This window comes from Hydra vulgaris, chromosome 08 (genome assembly GCF_038396675.1).
Source record: "Hydra vulgaris chromosome 08, alternate assembly HydraT2T_AEP".
Classification (NCBI taxonomy): Eukaryota; Metazoa; Cnidaria; class Hydrozoa; order Anthoathecata; family Hydridae; genus Hydra; species Hydra vulgaris.
In genome coordinates this window covers 14,093,360-14,120,000 of record NC_088927.1, presented here as the reverse complement: position 1 = coordinate 14,120,000, position 26,641 = coordinate 14,093,360, and the positions used below count along the sequence as shown (strand labels likewise).

At 26.0% G+C, this 26,641-nt stretch overlaps 1 protein-coding gene across 1 annotated transcript in view; it reads left to right on the top strand.

Annotated features, from left to right (window-relative positions):
- The window catches only part of LOC100197439 (N-acetylglucosamine-1-phosphotransferase subunit gamma), a 44,134-nt gene that overhangs the window by 3,266 nt on the left and 14,227 nt on the right, over positions 1-26,641 (top strand). Inside the window, exons 4-6 of the mRNA XM_065803133.1 lie at positions 14,571-14,607; positions 15,554-15,611; positions 22,799-22,882. Coding sequence (XP_065659205.1) covers positions 14,571-14,607; positions 15,554-15,611; positions 22,799-22,882 — 179 coding nt within the window. The remainder of the gene's footprint in view (positions 1-14,570; positions 14,608-15,553; positions 15,612-22,798; positions 22,883-26,641) is intronic.

Sequence of the window (26,641 nt, the reverse complement as noted above, 5' to 3'; positions counted from 1 at the left end):
TAGATTTTAATATAGTATAATTTAACTGCGGTACATTTGATAAAACCATAAAATGTATAATACTTCATATTTGTGGTAACAAATAGAATTAGCCTCATCAACAATTATTTTCAGTTTACTTACATATTTTGATTTGGTGATACGCATATGTGGTTTAATTTTTTATTATTATTTGTTAAACAAAGACTGAAATCAGTGCTCATAAAATTTTTTACATTTGGATTTTGATACCTGAATTTGAAATGGGATGTGGTAAGCGTTTAACAAATGAAGAAATAGCTGTAATCAAAGTATACAAAGATACAGGCTTATCTAATCGGGAAATTGCAAAGAAAATTAAGTGGTTAGTAATTACCTCAAGATGGGCATTAATTATGGAACTTATAAGGGAATTGGTGGTAAGTGTAAAATTGATAATTATACTAAACGAGCTATTGTAAGTCATGCTACTGCTCAGCACATGACTGCATCTCAAATTCGTGCTGGTTTACAATTACCTGTAATTGTTTAACATCTGAGACAAATCTTATATGAAGATGCAAACACAGTTTAGAAAAAGCATAAACCAAAACCAAAACTTACTGTTCGTCATGAAGAAGCTAGATTATAATTTGCAAAAAGACACATGGCTTGGAAGAATGGCATCAAGTTCTCTTTAGTGATGAAAAAAAGTTCAATCTAGATGGTCCTGATGGCTATCAATATTACTGGCACAAACTTTGAAAGGAGGAAGAAACTCAGCTGATTCATAACTTTGGTGGTGGAACTGTTATAGTTTTAACAAAAATGAATTCGCAGGACTACATTGACTAATTAGAAATTAGTTTGCTTGAACATAGTGAAGAAATTATGGGTGAAAATTTCACTTTTTAAGAAGACAATCCTGTTATCCATAATTCAAATCTTACAAAAGCTTAGTTAAGCGAAAAAAATATTAACATAATTGAATGTTCAGCATGCAGTCCAGACCTAAACCCAATTGAATGTTCAGCATGCAGTCCAGACCTAAACACAACTTATAATTGTATTTCTATTTATAATTAATTAAACATACCAATTTATAAATTTTTTAATTATAGTAGAATATAATAAGAAATAAAATAGATTTAATTACTTTCCTCAATTAAATTTAATGGTTTAATGTATATATATATATATGTGTGTGTGTGTGTGTATATATAAAAATATATATATATATATGTATATATATATATATATATATGTATATATATATATGTATATATATATATATATGTATATGTGTGTATATATATATATATATGTATATATATATGTGTGTGTATATATATAATCCTTATCTCGTAGTCAAAAGAGACTTTTATGGTAAAAAAAAAGTCTCTTTTAACAATAATTAAGGGACCTCAACAAATAAGCTACATTTTTATGTCGTCTAAAAGTCAAAGCAATTAAAATTATGTGGAAGTATTTTAAGTTTTATAGACTAGAAAGTTTTTAATTAACAGTGTTTTTGTTTTTTTAAACATTTTTTTAAAACATGTGCTACATCGACTATCTTATAGCCTGCTGCTACAAGGGAGTGCTGCTACATTGACTATCTTATATCCTGACTCGCAACCAAGTGTTGCTACATCGACTATCTTATAGCCTGACTTGCAACCGAGTGCCACTATGTCGACTGAGGGTTTGGTTAGGGCAGGCTATCATTTAAGAAAAAAAAAATTATTTAAGTTTTTAAACTTTTACTGATCTGTTTTATTAGCACAACTGAGAGTTTGGCATGGGGCAGAAATCTTTTCATTCATTATTCTTTGTTTTTTTCTTCTTTTCCAAAAAAACCGTATTGATTTAAATAAGCAAAAATAAGTGAGAAAATGCTTACATAAGTATGCTATAGTAGATATATATACGAGGGTGGTCTGAAAAGTTTCCGACCCTCAATGTGAAGATGGCAGCACTCGTAAATAAAAACAAGTGAATTTTGTTTGTTCATATGTTGATAGTTATTTACCAAAGTTTCAGCCATTTTGAACGCGCTGTTGTTATGTAACAGTCATTTGAGTGAGTTGATGTGAGTAATTTTGTGAAAATAGGCAAAATCTAGTATCAAGCTGTCATTAAATATTTGTTTTTGGAATGCAATATGCCTTCACAAATCAAAATGAGATGGATTCTGTGTATGAGGACTCTGCACCATCATTTACCACAGTGAAATTTTGGGCAGCTGAATTCAAATGTGGTCGTCAGAGCTTGGGAGACGATCAAGGTTCAGAACATCCAAAAACTACAACTACCAATGAAAACATTGCCAAAGTTCACCAAATGGTGCTAGACGATTGCCGAATTAAAGTGAGAAAGATAGCATAGGTTATGAACATATCAAAAAAACGTGTTTGTCATATATTACATGAAAATTTAGGCATGAGAATGCTGTCCGCGCATTGGGTTCTCTGTTTGCTCACGTTGGATCAAAAGCGTGTTTGAATGGCGACAATTAATTACTGTTGATGAAACTTAGATACACCACTATACGCCCAAAACAAAAGTACAGTCCATACAGTGGGTTGCTAATGGGGAACTGGCTCCAAAAAATGTAAAAACTGTTTTTTTGGCTGGAAAAGTGAAGCTAATGGGGAACTGGCTCCAAAAAATGCAAAAACTGTTTTTTAGGCTGGAAAAGTGATGGTCGCTATTATTTTGATGGGTTGGTGTTTAATAATTCTATTACAATTCAATAATAGCAAAAAAATGTGCTAACATGTAATTGATAGTTTTAAATTTCTTTAAAAATAATTCTTTCATTGCAATGACTTTACAAAAGGCAGGCTAAGCTGTGAGAAAAATTAATAAAATCATTAAATGAAAAAAAAGAAACATAGTACAGTTGGAAGAGAGAAATATTCTTAGTTACATACAACAATTTCAAATAATGAAATAAGAACTTTTATCTAATAAGTTAGCGACAATAAAAAAAAAAATTATTGAATCTTTTTTGTATCTGCTTGTCATAATCATTTTAAAAACTACTAATACAAATTAGTTAATATTAATGTTGTTGACACTCTGGCGCAAATAAAATTTAATTGATTACTTAATACTAAGTCATTATATTACCTATAACATAATGTTACCAAAAACCTACTTTACTAATTACTAATGTTACACAAAACAAGATTTTTACTAAATGTATATATTTATTTAAGATTCCTACAACAGAAAAAAAAGTGCAAAACTAAAAATTATAATTTTCTCTATATATCATTCATTCATAGCAATTTGCAACAAAAATCTACAAGAAAATATGTAAAAAGATTTATAAAATTATAAAAAAAAGGAAAAAAAGGATGACTGAGTACAGTTAAAAGGAAAAATGTATATTATCATATTAAAGTATGATAATAATAATTTATTTTAAGTATTTAATATACAAAAAATTTTATGATATGTATTTAATTTTTATGGTGTTAAGTATTTTTATTAAGATAATAATAAAATAAGAACTTTTATCTATTATGAAAAAAAAGATTTTCACGATGAGAAAAATAAGACAAGTCTAAATAATTAAACAAAAAAAATTAATTCAAATAGTTCACATATAATATTTGTCAAAAAATCATATCATAAACAATGAACCTATTTTTAATGCTTTTTCAAAATTTAAAAGTGTGTTGTTATTGGCTAATCAAAAAGCGAAATTAGTTGACTTGAGATGAAAAATCAATTTAATCGACTTTTTAGTAAAAATCCTAAAATCTTTATATCTTGTCAGTTTAACAATTTTTCATTTGATTTAACTTTAATTTTTGTTTGTTCATTTCATAACAGTAACATATAGAATTATAACTATTACCTAGTTTTTTGTTTACTCTCTTAAAGTTTTATCTGAATCAATGCATTATATTTATTAGTATTAATTGTAAGTATTAAATGTCCAAACATTTAATACTAACCAATAATACTAATAAATATAATTTATTTCATTATTTGGTTTTTTCTTTTGTTTACTCAATGCTTGTGATTTTCATACAGGGTCATTCCGAGCTGGCTCAGAGCCCTGCGGCAAAATAAATGCCCCATTGTTGGATTGGTCCTTCTCTTATATTGATTATTATTTAAATGATACAATGCTAAAAAATAGAAATCGATTATTTTTATTACAGTTCTTTTAAAAAATTATTTATTCCCATATTTCAACTAAATCGACTTTCATTTGATTTGGTTAATTTCAAAAATATATTAGTTGATTTTAGGCGACTTAAATATATCGAAAATAATTGAATAATATTGAATATGTTATTATTATATATATATTAATATATTATAATATTAATATGTTTATTAAATATATCAAAAAATATTGAATATATTGTCTTAAATATTCGAAAAATATATTATTCGAAAATATATTAGTCGATTTAGTCAAATTATTTAAAAGTTGTAACAACACTAATTTAAATGATTTTATGAAGTTTTAGTATATGGTTTTTTCAAATTACATCCTGATTATTTATCAAACATTTTTCTAGTTTTAAAACTCTAGTTTTTTTTTAACTGGTCAACCATTGCTGGCAATAATTCATTTTAGTAGGTCAAAATAGCAATTTTAGTCATTTCGAGCGCTCATTTTCCACTATATATATATATATATATATATATATATATATATATATATATATATATATATATATATATATATATATATATATATATATATATATATATATATATATATGTATATATATATATATATGTATATATATATATATCAGGGCGCAACAAATCAACGAAAGTGCAAATATTTGCTAAAAAAACAAAAAAAACAAACGTTGTTGTCCTTTACTTTTCCTTACACAAATGTTGGCGTTCGCTTAAAATTCTTCAAAACAAACACATTACTTCAGCAATTTTTTTTCCAAATAATTAAGCGATTGATCGTTTATTATTTATTATAAAAAACACTTAATTGCATTAAAAAAATAATTAATTACAAAAATTTTAAACGCATTTTCAAAGACTTAAAAAGAAACTGCGCTAAAACTACTTTCTTTAATGGAACGAAAAAAGTAATTATGTTTGAGCATGGTTTTTGTATGCATTTACAAAAGCATCTAAAATTTTACTTAAAATCACTGTCTTCGCAATTACTTTAAAAAAACTATGCTTAAACTTAACGATTGCTTTCTTTAATAGCGTGCTTTTTTTTCTTTTTTTCCTTAAAGTGAAGTAACGTTTGTTTGAATATTAAAAAACTTATAAAAGTTTTAAAAACATTTTCAAGTTTTGCTAAAAAATACATAATTTAATAGAATATTAAAAGTTATTATGTTTATTATAGTTTAATTTTTTTTATTGTGCGTTTAATAACACCAATAATATGATATTTTTATTAACTTATTATTAAATACTGAATATACTATTATTTTTAAAGTTTTCAAAAAAATGTCAAAACAACTAAGCACCTTTTTGATGTTAAAGAAAGATGGTACATAGGAGCGTATCATTAAACGCAAAGGAGAAGAAGAGAGAGAAACTAAGCATGCAAAAAAAAAGTGCAATGACTTGGATTGTGCTATGACTTTGGGAAAATTGGATATATGGCCAAAAGATATTGAATTTATGTTTTGGAACACTGCAAATGGATTACCACCAAGCAATAAAAAACACAGGCAACAACTAAGCTGGATTCATATTGACAATTTAAATGAGTGTTTCCCTTGTTGGGTTTGCCAAAAGTATCCAAATATTAGCAATGCAACCAATTCAGTAACAATGGGATGTAAATTTTGGAAAAGAACATACTTGTTATGCTGCAATAAAGATGATGGGCATAAAGCCTGTATTTCTAACTATCAAGAGAACCTTCACAATATAGCTCCAACTCTTGAGAAAACTGTATCAACATCAATTTTAAGAACTACTGAGAATAACTAAGAAGAATTGAACAGACTTTTTTGGATAACGTATTTTGTTGTTAAAGAGGATCATGCATTTAAAATATTTCCTCAACTGTGCAAGCTACAAAAACTAAATGGAATTAATGGGCAAGAACTATTTAAGTGACAGAGCTTGCAAAAACTTTGTTTTGTCAATTTCGGTTGACTTAAAATGCAACTTAAGTTTAGACGTATCAAATGCTCGTTTTATTGCAATTTTATCTGACAGTTTTACTGATAAGAGTATTAGTGAACAAGAAACAGTTTTTTTAAGGTTTGTTAAAAATGGTAATCCAATAACTATATTTGCTGGTATTAACTCACCACCGACAGTTGATGCCAATGGTATATTTAATGCAATAGAATTTGTTTTTAAAAGTTAACAACTGACAAAATGAATCAAGATTTATATTTAAACAATATCTATGGAAAAACTGTAAATGTTAACTTTGATGGTGCATCTGTAATGTCTGGCAATAAAGCTGGTGTTCAAACTAAAATTCAAAATAAAAACCCCAGTATAGTATATAACCATTGTGTGGCGCATAGATCAGAACTTTATGTGTTAGACTCAATAAAGTTTGATATTTATTTAAAGAAGTTTGATGACAACATCAATAATTTATTTTGTTTTTACTATTATTCATCGCAGCAAAGAAAGGAACTGAAAGCTTCTTTTACATGGAATTACCACAACATGTTTGTAAAATATATTTGTATAATTTTAATGTAACAACAAGGGTTGAATTAAGTGATTGCAAAATGCAAAATCTGGAAAACTATCCGGTCTTCAAAATTTTAGTTTATGCAAAACCGTGTTCTTTATTTTCAAGGGGCGAATCAACTTAAATTTGTTAGCAAAAAAGTTATAAAAATTAAAGCAATAAACTTATAACTACAAAAGTAGTAATACTCTAGTAAATAACTGAATTATAAAATAACACTATAATAGTGTTATTACTTTTATAACGCACTTGTAACTATTATAATTCATTATTTGTTCAAACAATATAAGTAATCCCAAATTTTAATTAAAGTAGAAAAGCATCTAGAAAAATAAAGTTCATATTCAAATAATATTTAAAACCTAATAAAGAACTTAAACAACTTTATAAAAACGTACTGTATAAAAAAAGTTTAGCATCATGAAAAACCTTACTAATGGTTTGTAAAAATACATAGTAATTTTAAAATCCACCAATAAACATTTTTTATTGGTTGATTTTAAAATTACCCTACGTTTTTACTGATTATTTGTAACGTTTCTCATAATGCTGAACTTTTTATGAAGTGCGTTTTTATAAAGTTGTTTAAGTGTATTTGTAAAAGTTCCTGAAGTTTTAAATAATATTTAAATATCTATTTTATTTTTCTAGATGCTTTTCTACTTTAATTAAACTTTAGAATTAAAAAAATATAATATTGTTTGAACAAAGAATGAACTTTAAAAATTAAAAGTGCTTTTAACTTTTAAACTATTGATGTTGTCATCAAACTTTTATAAAAGTAGTAACACTATTATAGTTTTATTACTTTAATAAAGCAATTAGTGACAAGAGTGTTATTACTTTTGTACTCTTAAGATTATTGTTTTGTTTTTTGTAACTTTTTGCTAACAAACTTATAATTTTTTGCTACTTGAAAACAAAGTACATGGCTTTGCATGAACTAAAATTTTGAAGACTAGATATTTTTTTGAAATTTGCAAATCGCAATTGCTTAATTCAACCCTTTAACAAGTATATATTGTCCCTGTATGAAAACGTCTAATACTTAGACTTATACTTTTATGTATAACTTTTTGTATATTTTTATAATAATATTTATTTCCTCCTAATTATACGCTCTTTTAGCTTATTTTGATAAGGCATAGACTTCGTAAACGGATTGTCGGTGGTTCTAGACTAAACTCTTCCTGATTTTTTTTTTACACACGCAGAATCAAATGTTAAAAAGAAATGTGTCTCTGTTAAATTATTAGGGATAAAAAGCATACAGGAAAGGAAAGGTAATATATAGCTATGTATATATGTGTGTGTGCCTTATTTACAAAATATACTGAAAGATTTAAATGGTATAAGAAATCTGATTGTGATAAGATGTGTATCATTCAGAAACATAAAACAAAAAGATTTTTTATATACAAATAAGAAAAGATAAATGGTTTCACAGCAATTATATGACCATTTAAAACATATGACCATATTTAAAAGAAAAACAAAAAAATATGGTCTGTGGTAGAGATCAATCACGTTTTTTTTTATTTTATTTTTTTTTTTGCTTTAATAAATTAAACATTTAACAATTAACAATTCCTTCATTAAAAAAATTAACAATTCCTTGTAATAAAAATTAACAATTCCGTCATAGTAGTTCTTATTTTAACAAATAACGAAGGAACAAAAATAAACCAGTACACAAATTATTCAAATTATTGTTATTATTATTTTCTATTTAAGTTTATTTTAATTTCATATTTTGTTAGTTTTGCATTCTTTGTTTTTGAAACTTTTTTCAGCAACACATATAATAAAACTTGCAAACGACTGTGACCAATATTTTATGGCAAATATTGTTTATTTCGCAAAAAAATGCCTTCATACCCCAAATTTCCTTATAGAAAGGCGCCAGCACGGGGGTACTGACCCAAATTATTTTCCTAGAATAGCCCTTACATATATATATATATATATATATATATATATATATATATATATATATATATATATATATATATATATATATATAAATATACACATACATACATATTAGGGCCCTGTAAGTATATTCAATTTGCGAATCAAGTGTTGCTTTGATTCGAAATTTAATTTAAAAAAAAAGAATTCTCGTTTTTTGAATCACTATTTATTTTGTGATTGTTTTTTTTTTTTCTGATATTCAATGCTAAGATGCTATCAAAATGTTTTTATTTCTCTCAGCCAGAGTAAATTAATTGTAATCAGCCAGAGTAAAGTAATTGTAATACTGCTTCCAAAGAACCGCTACAAAATTATTCCTGGCAAAAAAAAAATTTTAAGTAGATTTTTTTTCTTTTTTGTGAAAAAAGATACTTAGACTAGGATTTCCTCATATTGCTGATTCGATTTGTAAATAAAGACCCGTTTTGATTCAAGATTCTATTCAAAACTAAAAATGCTCAAAACTAAATATATATATATATATATATATATATATATATATATATATATATATATATATATATATATATATATATATATATATATATATACACACATATATGTATATACATTAGACCTGTTCAAAAAAAAAAATTTTAATAATTAAGTGACTAGATGTTTAAATATTGTTAATTGATGAAAAAAGTAAATCATTAAAGTTTTAAAGCATTATTCCAATATTTAGTAACAGCTCAATTAAGTTTACTTTTCAATGGGGTCCTAAAATAAATTTTAAAAAGTTACTTAAAAGTAGGTCAACCTGGTACTCAAAAGAAGCAAAATAAAATATAAATTTCAAAAATAATAATTGTTTTATAAAAAATAAATTAAAAAATTTTTATTTTTATTAAAAACTTATAAAAATGTTCTTTTTTTAATTCTAGTTGAAAAACCAAAGTTTTTGTGCAATTAAATCTAAAATAATAATTTTAGTATGAAATTATCATATTTTTTTTTAACTTTTTATATAATTTTGCAACTTTTAAGACACAACATGACATACTTTTGAAAAAACTTCATTTTTCAAAATAATAGGGACCTGTTAAAAATTAAAGTTAATTGAGCTGTCCCTTAAACACATTATTTAAGTTTGCAATTTTGAACTAATTTTCCTGACCACAAACAACATCAAATCAAAGGTAGCCCAAATAAAGTTCAAAAATTATTTTTTTTATATGGAATTTTGAAATGGTCTAATATACATCTATATATATATATATATATATATATATATATATATATATATATATATATATATATATATATATATATATATATATATATATATATATATATATATATATATATATATATATATATATATATATGTATGTATATATATATATATATGTATATATATATATATATATATACATATATATATATATATGTATATATATATATATATATATATATATATATATACATATATATATATATATACATATATATGTACATATATATGTATATATATATATATATATATATATTAAGGGTGTTCGCATAATCACTGGAAGGCGTAATGCTATTATTGTTTTACAATAATAGCATTACGCCTTAAATAATTTCCTAATTTTATCCCATGTTCAATTTACATAAAATATTAAACAAATTTGATGTACCATTGTCTTTTATGAGCTAACTTCTTTGGTCATGTGACATGCAGCCATCTTGTCATCTGATGTTTTTGATTGAAAAACATTTTCATTAATTGTAATTTTTTGCTGAACAACTGAATTATTTAAAGATTTTGAGGTTCTTATTTATTTTAATCCTATAAAATAATAGTTATAGCTGTTATGCCAATATCTTATTTTTTAGTGCTAAATATTATTTGGTGATTTAACTTACTTTAGTGTTTGTAGTTTTGTAATTCTTATGATTTCATCACATTCATATTGAAATATTGATCACATATTTCAAATTATGTTTGCAAATTAATATTTAATTTCTCAAGTTGAGTTTAATTTGGTATCATTTAGTTTTAGCTTGTTGTTGAAAATGAGTGAAAAGATAAGTTCTTCAAATTTTCCTCTGACACGTAATCGAACTGCAATATGGTTGATTAGTCAACCTAAGAAGAACCTACCAAACAATGTCCTTCCAACGATGATTGATGTGTTAAGGATGTTTTTCCACTATCAAAAAGCATTGAAACAAACAGTTCCAGCTCGTGCAAAAGCAACATCTAATGGTTTAGCTCACATCTGGAAAAAAGCCAGAATTCCAATGACTTACCAGCCTCATATATTATCAAAAGTGAAAGCATGTGTTGATGAATATAATTTAATTTAAAAGAATAAAGGAAGAGCTAGTAAGTCACAGATTGCTAGAGAGAAAGATTTTAGTATCAAATTAGACTTACTGTTTAACATTTCACACAAGGATGCAAACAAGCTAATTAAAATTAATGAAGATAAAATATTTCTGGAAGACCAAAAAAATGCTTGTATGATGAAGATGGCTGGAGAAGATGTAAAATTATCTCAACAAGAAAAGCGAACAGCAGAGCGTCAACAAGCAGAAACAAAAAGAAAGCAGAATGAGGAAGAGAGAAGACAAAAAGCAAATGCTGTCCTTACCCCTAGCTGTAGCCACTTTAGTCTTGATTATGATAGTGATAGCAAAGCAACAGAAGTCAGTGACATTCCTGATGACAATGATGATTATGAAATAGAAATTCCGGTTTATCACAAAAAACTAGTAACCCAATCAACTGACTGTGAACAAAGTCCTAAAAATAAAAAGCCACATATTCTCAATGAAATTTTGTCTTCTCCAGATGTATCATACACACTTGATCGAATCAATTTATCTGACCAATAATTCACTATATTGGCAGCTGCAATTGCTAGAGCAAGTGGAGAGGACCTCCAAAGTACATCATTATCAAGATCAACAGTCTGCCGCAAACACATCATGCACCGTTCATCAATTGAAAATCATATTCGGCAGAAATTTATGTCAAGTGAGAAACAACATATGGTCTTCTACTGGGATGGTAAGATGATGAGAGACAGCACCAACTGTGAAAGTCCAATGTTGATAGAATTGCTATTGATGTGACTGGTCGTAATCTGGAGGAAATACTGGGTATTGTAAAAATATCATCTGGCACAAGCAAAAGCAACCTTCCAGTTACTGACCATATGGAATGTTGCAAATTATATTGTCGGTATGTGTTTTGACACAACAGCGTCAAACACGGGTTCCAAAAATTGTGCGTGCATCTTGCAAGAGAAGTTGATAGAGAAAAATCTTCTCTACTTTGCTTGCCGTCATCATATGCATAAAGAAATTGTTGGGGAAATATACTCAGTTTTGCTTGGACCCAGCAGTGGGCCCAACATAAATCAAGCCAATTATGCTCCATTAGATGACACCTATCTTGCTGAACCACAGCTTCAGCAACTTAGATCAGAGGCTGGCTGCTTTCTGCAGCCTTTCTTATCAGATGACTCTTCGTACTTACCAAAAGAAGACTACAAAGAGACGATCGAGCTGTACCTTTTAATTTTGGGTTTTCTGTTATCAGACTATGCCACCAAGAAGTATCGCTTTCGCATAACGGGAGCTTATCACATGGCTAGATGGATGGCTAAAGTCATCTATTGTATGAAGATATACCTCTTAAGAATTGAATTCAAGCTGACTATGAAAGAACAGAACAACTTGTGCGAATTTTGTATCGTTGCTGCTCATATCTAGGTACCAGCATGGATTGCCTGTCCAATTGCAAGTGATGCTCCAGCAACAACCTGATGCTCTTCACAAGAATTAAACAAAATTCTGAGATCAACAAGGTCATTTCAAATGCTGCTATGAAGAAGCTTCAAAATCACACTTGGTACCTTGGGTCAGAAATGATTCCACTTTCATTATTTTCTGACAGGGTTTGTGACACAGAAAAAAAGTTGATTATTGAAGCTATGATTCAAAGTGGAGCTGATTGGAGTGTCAGGGGTATAAAGTGTCCAGCAGCAGAATTAAACAAGTTGGAAAAGAAGCAACTTCATGAGCTTGTTACATCATCAACTGTTGATTTGCAGTCACTTGGTTTTGATGCAACCATTTTATCTGGAACCGATCCAAAGACCTGGGAGGAAATTGCTGAATTTCGTTATACTAAAGCAATTGTTAAATCTGTGAAAGTTATCAATGACACTGCTGAGCGTTCTGTTGCTCTTATGAGCACATTTAATCAATCCATCACAAAAACTGAATCTGAAATGCAGAAACTAATACAAGCTGTTGAAGACAACAGAAAACACATTCCAGATTGCCGCAAAAGCATCTTGATGACATATGCCACTGTTGCTACAGACTAAACTTTTGATCTTGTAAATAGTGCAACATTTGAATGTTATTTGCATCATTTAAGGAATTTTTCTGAAAATGATTAATTGTATATCATAGCTATAACTCAAGTCTTTTAAATATTGTTGTTGCGGCAAATGCTTTTAACACAGTAAATTTTTATTTTGCTTGAGCAACCTCTAAATATTATCCAAAACACCTAAGATTTTGCACAGAAGTTTTTTTCAATCAAAGAAACAATATTTAAAACTGTGCAACATTTAATTCAAAAAATTTTATTTTGGACACCCCTAATATATATATATATATATATATATATATATATATATATATATATATATATATATATATATATATATTTGGACACCCCTAATATATATATATATATATATATATATATATATATATATATATATATATATATATATATATATATATATATATATATATATATATATGTATATATGTATGTATATATATATAACTATATCTATATATATATATATATATATATATATATATATATATATATATATATATATATATATATATATATATATATATAAATATATAAATATATATATATTTAAAAAAATATAAATTGTGTTCTACAAAATAGAGTGCTCAATGTTCTTAAAAGAACAGAGCAATTATAAATTTTTTTTATTATTTATTTAATTTAAAAAAATTTGCTGGTCTTTTATTGTAAATGAGGGAGTAACCAACTTTACAAAATTTTTGTTTCACAAATAATTCAAATCCTTTTTCAAATTTTCTGTACTCTTGTAAATTTGTTAAAATTTGGATAACAAAGTTTTCTGTGTTTTCGAATTTGGTGCCAAATTTGAAATAAAAGTTTGGTTTTTGGTTTAAATTCGATAATGATTGCAAAATTTCATTTATGTTTTAGTTAAATTTGAAAGCCATTTCAATTTAAAAAAAGAAATGAACATTTTAATATAAAATTTATTTTATAACTGTTTTTTTTTTTCTATTAAAAAGAAATAGTTATAAAAATGTTATATTTAATATATATTTTTATTTATATTTGTAACCTGTTTCTCCTTTGCAGCGGCCTTGTTGGTTGAGGTTCATGTTCTATAATTATTTCTCTGAGTAATGCAAGATTAGGCAGAATGTCAATCCTGAACCTAAAATAAAAAAACTGTTCTAAACCTGTAGTAACTTAGCATTAGTTAAAAACTTTTTACAAAATTTAAAAAATGATATTATCTGTTTTAATGTTTATTTTTCTTTAACTTTGAACGCTATTGATTACTTAACTCAATGTACAGCAATGCACTTAACTTTGCAACATGTCATTGTCATTGTACTCTGATATTTTACATCTGCTGATAAGTGATTATGATAATCCTAACATGAAAACAGAAAAATAAAATGTGAAAGAATAAAAAAATCTTTTTTTTTTTAATTCTGTTATAAATATATTTTTGTTAATTGATTAACCATTATGGAAAATTAATTCAAAGTTTATTAAAAACTAATTCAAGGTTTATCAAAAATTAATTATTTTAAAGTACATTAAATTTATGACATGAGATAATAAGATAATGAGTGCAGTATACATTGTTGATATTTTAACTAAGAACAGTTTAATTTCATAGGCATTTATTTTTTGTAGATTCTCATTACTCGAGTGAAACCGCAGAGGCTATCAGGTAAGTTTTTTATTTTCTACTTTAAATAAACCTATAATATATAAAAATATAATTTTTTAAATATTTATATATACAATTGTTATTTTATTTATTTATATATATATATATATATATATATATATATATATATATATATATATATATATATATATATATATATATATATACATATACATATATATATATTTATATATATATATATATATATATTTATATATATATATATATATATATATATATATATATATATATATATATATATATATATATATATATGTATCTACTATAGCATATTTATGTGAGAATTTGCTCACTTTTTTTGCTTATCTAAATCAATACAGCTTTTTTAGAAAAAGAAGAAAACGAAGAATAATGAATGAAAAGATTGCTGTCCCATCCCAAACCCTCAGTCGATGTAGTAGCACTCTACTGCGAGTCAGGCTATTTGTCAGTCGATGTATGTACTAAAGTCCCCAGCAAAAGGCTATTTCAGTATGGTGTCACACTGCTCACCTAAATCAGCAGTATAAGATATATATGTAATTATTTTAATTTGTCATAAATAGTTTAAATTGTATTAAAAAATTTGTTACAATTCAAACAATGATTAAGAAAGTTTTTTTTGAGAACTAAAGCAAAATTTTAATTATTTTATTGGTTGGTTTGTAACAAATAAAGTGATAAATAGGCAATTAACAAATGTTAATTGCCTCTTTATTGAGGCTCAAAATCTTTACATATTATAATGGTTAAGACTATCTATATGTTTAAAATGAATTCTGTTTAACTATTTAATTATTTTGAAATGAATTTATTTACAACTGAAAGTACTTTTTAAAAAAATTATTAAAATAGTTTTTTAAAATTAATAAAATAAAATAAAAATAATAGAAATTTTCATTGAACCATTTTTATTATTTTTGTTTATCATCCTTTTTTTACTTAGGTCCATATTATTTAATAGAGAATCTGGCTGGTAAATGCTTTAGCAATGTGTTGAACAAGTTAGTATATAAATTATAATTCTAGCTAAATTGGAATATTAAATTAATCTAATGATAATTAAGTTTTATTAAAATAAATAATAATATAAATATTTGTCCTCTAACTTTTAATGTCTTTTTTGTCCTGTCCAAACAATTCAAGTCTATTTTTTAGTTTCTATAAATGTTTCTATAAAAGTTTTATATAATTACATAAATAATTTAGTTGTGGTTGCAACTCTCTCTCAACTTCAGAACATGAACCTTGATGAACAAGGCTGCTACGCAGAGAAACAAGTTAAGCGCAGTACTATTAGTGGCATGGTTGGGATTAAACGAGAAACTTTTCTCTAATGAGGCCCATATCTTATCTTGCGCAATGGTTTTTATTCATAAAGTGCTTTTGAATTTTAGTTACTTTAAATCTCTGCTTTAAAGTCAATAATATTCTGCTTCTATTTTAGATTTAAATTTAATGTGGTTTACTTGATGAATAACATAGCAATTAATAAGTAATATAATGAATACGCAATAACAATTGGCTCAGTTTTATCTGAGTTAAAGTTCACCAGCTACTGAGAGCCCTTGCTGTAGCAGAAGTGAGATCCTTTTGAAGTTCAATTTTTTTATTTTTTTTTTTCGTTTTTTTTTAACATCTCTGCTTCGAACAAGGCTGCAAGCAAACACTAATTAGAGTTGGAAGTTACTGGAAGAGAAAAGATAAAGATTGTAGAGCAAGATAACAATTGACAGATGACTTAAAGGGTTGCAAATTACATGAATCAGGAATGCAAGATGAAGGAAGCAAATTCCAAAGAACTGATGTTCGTGGAAAAAAACTAGAGGAATAAGAGTTTTTGGTGTACTTGGGAACAGTCACAGAAAAAGGATGAGACTTGATTGAATGGCGAGTAACATGAGAATGAATTTTAGTAGATGGCACAAAAGATGCTAGTTCTTTAGAGCAGTGCCCATTAAAGTATTTGTAGAAAAGAGAAGTAACATTACAACGATGTGATAATGGTTAGAGGTTGGCTGCCAGAGCATGTCCAACTATGTTTACAATGTGTTTTTGCACCTTGTCTAAAAGAGAAAGCGCATCATTAGATGATCCACCCTGATATGGCAACAGTATTCCATACAAGGCCGGATTTGAGATTTATAGAAATAGAGAATAGAATCCAGAGTAAGAAAGTGTTGAGCTCGATAAAGAGATGCAACTTTAGCAGATGCTGCATTTGCAACGGATTTGATATATGGTTTCCAAGAAAGATCGGAATAGTTAATCCTAGTTAATCCTAGAAAAAAGCTTACAGAGAAGATCAGCCTGCTAAAATTTATCAAAGGTTTTAGAAATGCTGAGAGTTATAATTTTAACATCTCCACATCATCTAATAACTGATATCTTTTATCAAGCGTTAGAACATATTGGCTATTACTGTTAACAAATCAGATGTAGAACGCGTAAATCGAAAACTATATTAATGATCAGAAAGTAAATTATTAGATTCAAGATAAGAGATTAAGTGTTTGTTAATTAAAGACTCAAAAACCTTGCTTATGATAAGAAAAAGCCTGAGATAGTAGTTAGATGAGTCAGGTCGCTCTCCAGAAATTTGAAAATAGTGATAACAGATTTCTGCTTTCTAACAGACTGGAAAACAAGATTCTGATAAGCACTTGTTAAATAGTTTTGAAAGTATAGAATAAACCTTTGTGAACACTTTTGCAAGAATATCACAGTTATGTTGTCCGTGACCACAAGCTGGAGAAGAATCTAAGCAGAAAATCACTTTAGATACAGAAGCTGGAGTGATAAGAATGCCCAGCAATAAATCATTCTTTTTGTCTGCTATATCAGGTAAGATTAGTGATTAGTGGAATCAAGAGATGAGATTGATAAAAAGTACTTAGCAAACAATTCGACTTTGTCTTTAGGTGATGTGACAAAATCTGAACCATACATGAGAGGTCGAATAACAGGTTTGTCCTTATTATAGATACTGTTTAAGATTCTCCAGAAGTCACAAGAACCTTATTTTTGAGATAAAATACAAGATTTGTCTTCCAGTTAAATTTGGTTCCTGAAAAGTTGACTTCACCTGTCCTTATCAAATACAGCTTTGATATTTACTTTTAGGGTATTTTAAAATACCAAATTGTAATCAAATTGAATTTTAAACCACAATAAAAATCATCTAAACTAATATAAAAAACATATTTTATATAATTTATTTTTTAAAACAACCTTATTCTTAACATATCCTTTTTTTTCTATATCATAACTTATTTTAATGTTTTACACATTTAAATATATATTTTAAATAATGCTTATAAACAACCTATAGATAAATTTTAGTTACCAATAAGATATTCATAAACAAAATATATATTTATGAATAAATTACGTTAAAAAAAATTTACATGATATTGAATTAATAAGAAACTAAAAATTTTAAATACATTTGTGAAAAGAATTCTCTTAAACAAAAACACTTCTTCTTTTTAAAAGAAAAACGAAATTTTTTTTATTGCTTTCACATATTTCAATTTACGATAAAGAGATTTATGTTTTACATAATTAGTTATAGCAGATAATAAGAAAAAAGTTACCTCTTTAATAAATATTGCAAAACTTTTTTTATATAATTTTTTTTAACTAAAAAATGTTACTGTTGCAGTTAAATGCTTTTTTTTATGTCCTAATATTTTTTGAACATAAGCGATATTAAAAGTCACATAAGCGATATTAAAGGATTTAAATATTCCAAAATTTTTTTCATTTTAATAATAAACGCTGCTTAAATAGATTATTTTTTTGTGAGTAAATAAAAAAAGTAGATCAGAAATAACAAAAAACTTATTTATTTTTTTAATACCCGTTTTACCCCCTAAAAGTGACAGAGTTTTTTTCTCGTCCTTTAAGGTTGTAATAACCCCTTGAAAATAAATTTTTTTAAGTATCTTTTGTTATTCTCCTTAAAGTAATAGTTATACCAACTGCAACTCTAAACTTAAATTTAATAATAATAATACGCAAAAGCTCCTTACAGTTATAATGAGGAAAAAACAATAACTGCTTCACAAATATTAACTATTAAAACACAACTAAGTATTGACAATATATTATAATATATACATCTTATCTACACAAAAAGCTGCCGAAGGGGATTTCAATTTAATACCATAATCTGTTTGGCTAATTCTTCACTTGTATCGAGACCAACTTGGTTTAAAGATGCTGTAAACAGCCTCTCCTGTCTGTTCAGCATATAATCCTAAAGAACAACAATTAAATGTTTGCCAAATTCTCACAAATGTGAGAATATGGCAAATAACAATATGCACTTTCCATGTAACATTTAGCTCTGCATTTAAATGTATATGATACTTTGAATTCTTCAATTTCTGAGACAATGAAAAAGAGGTATTAAATTAGTTTGAGTCTCTAACATATCTCTCTCTAAAATATCTCCTTTTTCTAAAGTTTTGTAACATTGTTGTCTTCAAAGCCTATTCTATGATAACCACAAAGTAAGATACAATGTTCTTTGAGCTAATTCGTAAACAATGGCCAATGATCTAAAAGTAGTCTATCAAGTTGTGTCCCAATCCCCACAAGAAGATGTAATTATGGTTGTGGAACTAAGTGATTAATTGAAGCTTTTGGATTTTTATCAAATTAAACAAGTTTATTATTTATCACATTTTAAAATCTTTCATCTGCAATCGCTTTGCCCCATTTTTAACAAATATCTTATACCAACTATCAAGTGAACCTAATGTTCTTCATATACCACTTTATAGGAAACATTTACCTTCACACCACAAGCAGACAGCCAAACTTATGTATTTACCAAAATGAGATAATATCCTTAAGATGCTGTTAGCACATTTTAAATTAAATCCAAGATGATACGCAACATCATCTACATTTAATTTACTCAACATTTTTTGTAGGTTTTGATTGTCTCAAAAAACATCTTCTACAATAGCAAGAATAAATCACTTTTTAATCCACTGTCAATATCATCTCATTTTTATTGGTCTTATCAAAGACATTTTAATTACTTTCAGAAATCCTTGAACTTGATCAATGGGTACACTTACCATACAAGTGTAAGGATCCAAGCCTCATTCCATTATAATACAAAGAATAAATTCATGAGTGTCATGAATAAATACTATATCTTTTGTTCTTTTTTACATTAAGATTCAATTTCTTGTTTTAATGATGTCATCATGCTAACTACATGGTTAACTGGCACGGCAAGATGAACTGGCAAGGATAACTGTTGTTGACATGTCATGTCAGCAACAGTAGATGATCCCAGATTTTTAGGCAGGCTTTATAACAATTTTTTTTTTGCTTGATTTTTGTTAATTTCAGTACAGAAGCTAATTCCAGCAATATTTGGAATGATGTCTGATTTAAAGATTTTCTAGAAGATTTATTATCTTTAGTAACAGTTAAAGTTAATGGGTTCCCAACTTAAAAATAAATTTTATATAAACTATTTAAATTATATTTTATTATTTTTTACTTACTCTTAACTTAAATTTACAAATTCAAATATTTAAAAAAGCTGTTAGCAAGCAAAACGATTGTTTAATCACGGTAATGCTTATTTATGCTTATTAATTTAGCATAACAAACTTATTAATTTTTATAAGCTTATTATGCTTAATAATGCTTATTAATTATGTTTTGTTAATTATATGCCTTTAAAACTTCTATAAAAATATATAATGACATAAAAACTTATATACCTGTAGATATTTTAAAGGGCTGGCCTCTATCAATGTCTTTCCTTTTTTTTAATTTGCCTGAAGCAACTTACTCACATGACGTGGGATCAAGTTTTTCTGACAAATTAATTATGTTCAAAACAGTCTGACTAGAGTAGTTCTTATGACAACATGAGGAATAAAATTAACTATTAAGTTAATATACTTTAAAATAAGTTTTTTTTTATTGAAATTTATAAATGAATAATGGACAACTTTTAATTTACTTATCAAGTATTTTTACATTTAATCATAAACCTCTTGCGAGGAGAGTATAGCAAACACTGCACATGTTATCCTTTGGAGATTCTACAGCTTGTGTTTTAAAATAAGATGATTTAATAATACCACTAAGTTCCATACTATGTTTAATTCTTGGCCTCTCAACCTAATTTAAATATGTACTTCATAAAAAATTCTTTTTTTAAAATTATTTATGTATTACTTGAAGTTGAATAAATAATAACTTGTATACTTAAGAATTCAGTTTGACAGATTAATGCTTGATCCCTTCTCCAGTAAATAAGATGTTTTTTAACAATTTGAACAGTGTGCATTTGAGCGAACAATAAACTCTTCATTGTATTCAGACAATAAACTCTTCATTGTATTCAGACAATAAACTCTTCATTGTATTCAGTCAATAAACTCTTCATTGTATTCAGACAATAAACTCTTCATTGTATTCAGACAATAAACTCTTCATTGTATTCAGACAATAAACTCCTCGTTGTATTCAGACAATAAACTCTTCATTGTATTCAGACAATAAACTCTTCATTGTATTTAGACAATAAACTCTTCATTGTATTCAGGCCAAATCATTTTCTTCTTCATTTTATTTGCTGTAGATGGTTGTACTTTTGATAATGACTTTAGAGAGTTTACCAAAAAAATATAAATCTTAACTACATTTTATTTGTAAGAGAAAGTTTTTCTTGGTATGCATTTATTCTTTTGTTTTAATCAAAAAAATTTAGCTTAAACATTTTTTCAAAAATATATACTTCATAAAAAATTCATTTTTTAAAATTATTTATGTATTATTTATTGAACTTGAATAAATGATAACTTATATACTTGAGAATTCAGTTTGACAGATTAATGCTTCATCCCTTCTCCAGCAAATGATGTTTTAAAAAATTTAGCCTAAACATTTTTTTTTTTATCATTCTCTTTAATATGAACACAACATGTCTTGAAGGCTTGGGTTCCTTTTAAGTTTTATGAATTATATATTTTTTTAATTTTTTCTCCAAACAAACTGCATAAACAGACTGTTTTAATTCAACCATAAACACTGCCCCTTGTTTTATTCTCTAACATTTTTTCTCTATCATTGGTGGATTTAATTGTTTCAAGATTAATTCTTTATTCTTTTATGATTTTATAAAATTAATTACTTAACTCTCCTGATTGACTTCAGATTTATGTTGCACTTAAAAAGCATTGATATAAACTATATTTTAAAAAACTAGAGGTGGTGAAAGTTTGAACCTGGCAGTCTATATGGCTTATTGTGTAACAAGGCCTGCATTAATTTGTGCTCTTAGGCTTGGTCTATATCAAAATGATGAAGTCTACATCACGACTTTAAAACAAATCTTTTGATCTGTTTGTTGAAAGCTATTATTGTGATTTGTTTGCAATGGTTTTTTATATATTAACTTTATAACAAGGGTATCCATAAGGCTCCGTTATCATCATAATGGTTGCATCTGTTTTTCTTTTCTACAAATTCTCTCATGATTGCTACTCAAGCAAGCTATCACCACTTGTTACATCAACCAAAACTTAGTCTTGAGCGACTTGTTAATTAGCTAAGTTACATCCTTTTACTGTATCTGCTCCCTTGTGCTCTAAAAATGTTTATTCAACTAGTGTTTTACCTCACACTTCAATGCTATGAAATTTTCTCTTCATATTCTTATATGAATTGGTTTTATGACTATGTTTTTTTATTTATAGTTTTTGAGTCTTCTGTTAGTTCTCATGCTTTTTATATAGATTTTAATATAAAACTTATATTCTTTTATCAACTTGCGCTTTCATAATCAACTAAAAATCTCTCTTGATCAACTAAAAACTTTTTTAAAAAACATTTATACAACTAATTTTTTTCTTCAAACATTGGAGCTTTACATTACTCTCCTATGTTGCTCTCCTTTATTTTTAAATTTGTTTAAAAATATATATAATATACTATAACCTAGACGTTATTGATACTACTTTGAAATATTCTAAAATTTAAAAATATCAATAAATATATAGTAATAAAGTTTATAAAATCAAGGTTTTATTAGTCTTCAATTAGGCATTGTTTTAATTGTAATAAATTGATTTATTTTGTCTTCTTTATGACTAAAAATTCTCTTGTCGACTAAAAAAAAAAAAAGTAAAATTTTATTTTATTACTTTAGTTATAAATACGAGTTTTGTCCATTTGCAAATGTTACACAGCGTGAACAAAGTTACAAATGGAATGCCTTTCGCGGTGTTCTTGGGTAATTATTTTTATTTTGATATTATTTAAGAAAAGCAACAAGTAATTTATTTTTTTTTTTTTTAATTGAATTTCTACAATAGTTTTGTACAATTGATTATTTATGTAAAAATAGGTTTTGGACAAAAAAAGGTTTTTTTTGATAATTTTTTGGGTCCCCACTTCTCCATTTCGAGCTAAAAAAAAAGAGTGTTTCAAATATCTACTACACTTTCAAATTTGATTTTTTTTTAATTGTTTTTATAGGTAGACATTTACTTAATGTTATTAATCTGAACATTAATCACAGTAAAAGAACTTGAAAAAAAAGAATAAAATAAAGTGAAAAGATTGTAAAAAACAAGAAATAAGATGACTAAGTTTGATTTTAAAAATAAATATGAAATCATTCATAGACAAAAAGTTTTTCTAATTAATCATTTTAATATTAGCTTTTTTAATTATTTTTATATTAACTTAATTTTAATCTTTTTTTTTTAAAGAGATTATCAGGTGGAAAAATAATGTTTTTTCATTTAAAAAATATAAATTTGATGTATATCTAATCAGTAAATAAAGTCTAAATATGAACAAAGTTTGGATTTCATATGATTTTGTTTGATAACCAGATAATGGTCAAATATTTTAAAATATGGAAGATTGTTTTAATGCTGCGGCATTATTTCCTAGGAAAATTTCCTGCTCAGCTACATAATTTTCTAGGAAAAAATGCTACTGACAAGAAACTTTGCTGCTAAAATTATTTTGGTGTTTTTCTATAATTTGACAAACATACAAATTTACCATCAATAATGTTTTGACAGTTGGTAATTAAGACCAGGGCTTTGGAGCTGGAGCCGGAGCCATCTAGAGTTAGTGTTTTTACAAGGAGTTAAGCCGGAGCTGGAGCTGAAATATTTCTAGGTGGCTCTGAAGTGAGAGGTGGCTCTGAAGCTCTAAGCTAGCTCTTCTCTTTGATAATTTGGAAGATCAAAGTATGAGTATTTTTTGTTAAAGGGATTCCTAAGTACTATGAAGTTATTTTTATATAAAAAATTTTTTTAGTTAAACTGTAATTAATAATGTCATTTAAAGTTTTATGATTTCTAAAAAAAAACATTTTATATTTTGATATTGGTATTATATGTATAAATTGAGTGTTTTTGATGCTCACCTTGAGCACTTAAAATTTAATTTTTCATAATTTATACTTAAGCTGATGTATATAAAGTTGTTTTTATACACATTCCAAAAAGTGCTTGCGTTTTTTTTTAAATTAATTTTGATCAAATTGTTTTTTGTAATTAAAATTTCCTGTAAAAAAGGAACAAAAGAATGTTTTATTTAAATTTAAAATAAAATATTCAAAATAAAACAATAAAATAAACGTTTTGATTAAATTTTAAATAAAATATTAGAAAAAACCAACTATAAAGCTAACAATTTATTTAAATTCTTAATAATCTAATAAAATAAAAATAATAATCTAATAAAAATAAAGATAGCAAAACAAACATTTTAATTCAATTATAGTTATGAACCTTTTATTTAAATAGTAAACAAATTGTTTAATGGTAAATTTTTGTTTAAATAATAAACAAATCAAATAAAATAAATAAGTAAACAAGAACATTTCATTAATCTGAATAAATAATTATAATAAAATTGGCAATTTAATGATTTATTTGAGTTCTTAATAAAATGGTAAAATGCTGTATTTTTTTCACATTTCTAAGCAAAGGTCGACATTTGAAATTTTATTTTTCTTTGAATTTTATGTTGAATTTTCCCACATTTGCCGGATTCTCAAAACCTGTTTCTAAATTTTGTGTCAACCTGGTGTCCACCTAAAACAGTTTAATTTCAACAATTTCTGGTCTTCTTTTTAAAACAATTTTAAAAAGAAGACAGAAAGAGTTTAAATTTATAAAATTGTTTTTTCTACAAATTTTAAATTTTCTGCTTTAACTAAAACTCGTTTTAGTTAAAGCAGAAAATTTAAATATCAAACTTTAAATATTAAAAAAATAAATATCAAACTATATTGTTGTACATTTGTTAGTAGCTGGACTATATATATATATATATATATATATATATATATATATATATATATATATATATATATATATATATATATATATATATATATATATATATATATATATATATATATATATATACATGTATATATATATATATATATATATATATATATATATATATATATATATATATATATATATATGTATGTATATATACATATGTATATATATAGATCTATAGTTTGTTGTCTTTGGGAAGAGCGGAAGGAAAAAAGTGATTCTTACGCCAACACATACGTCACTTTTAATTACTTTTGACTTTCGTCCAACATTTTCGTGTTGGACGAAAGTCAAAACCATTAATTTAATTACAAATAAATTGTTATATAAAAAAACCACAAAAACGCAAATTTAATTGACCAGAATGTTTTTAACAATATAAACAATGTTTTTATTTTTATTTTTTTAATAAAATGTTTTTATTTTTATTTTTTTTACTGTAAATCATGTGCGAAATGTTGCTACAACGACTATCTTATAGCCTGACTCGCAAGGGAGTGCTGCTACATCGACTGACAAATAGCCTGACTCGCAAGGGAGTTCTGCTACATTGACTGACAAATAGCCTGACCCGCAAGGGAGTGCTGCTACATCGACTGAGGGTTTGGTTGGGGCAGGCAATCTATCATTAATAAAAAAGAAAATTCCGGTCTTGCATTTTAACTTTTTTTACTTTTTGTCAACAATATATGGAAAAACTTTCGGACAACATCTAAGGGTTCTATACATATATATATGTATATATATATATATATATATATATATATATATATATATAATATATATATATGTATGTGTATATATATATATATATATATATATATATATATATATATATATATATATACACATACATATATATATATATATATATATATATATATATATATATATATATATATATATATGAGTGGCATAGTGGCATATTTAATTAAAAAAATTTTTTTTTTTTTCTTGGTAGAAGTCGATTGTTCGAAGTTACGCTTTTTATGATTTTTGAAAAAATTTAGAGCAATTTCCAAGCGTTGGCGCAAATAGATTCTGATGTCAAATCCAGTTAATTTGTTCAACAATATTTTCTTAATGTGTTTAATATTTATTAAGTGCCAAAAAAAACACTGTGCTTAGTAGTTTAAGAATTATGTTGTATCTATCACTGATTACAATAGATAAGTTAACACTTTGGCTATTGTAAAGTGATTTTTTGTTGAGCTTCTTTCGAGTCATACAACAAACTTTATGATTTTTACCTCATTTTGGTATCAAATGATGTTTTTTTTTTTTTAAATGCTGTTACTGGAGCCTTGGATCAAACAAATCCAAATCTAAATGATTTCCTTAAAAGATTAGGTAAAGGACTTTTAATCTTTTGTCGTAAACTAAACTTTTTTTCTTTTTATTTAAACATCTTCGCTTCCAACAAGGCTGCAAGCAGCCACTAATAAAAGTTGGAAGTTACCGAAAGAAAAAAGATGAAGATTGTAGAGCAAGATAATGATTGACGGACAACTTAAAGGATTGCAAATTATATGAATCAGGAAAACAAGATGAAGGAAGCGAATTCCAAAGAGCTGATGTTCGAGGAAAAAAACTAGACGAATAAGCCTTTTTGAAGCACTTAAGAACAGTCACAGAAAAAGGATGAGACTTAATTGCATGACGAGTAACACGAGAAT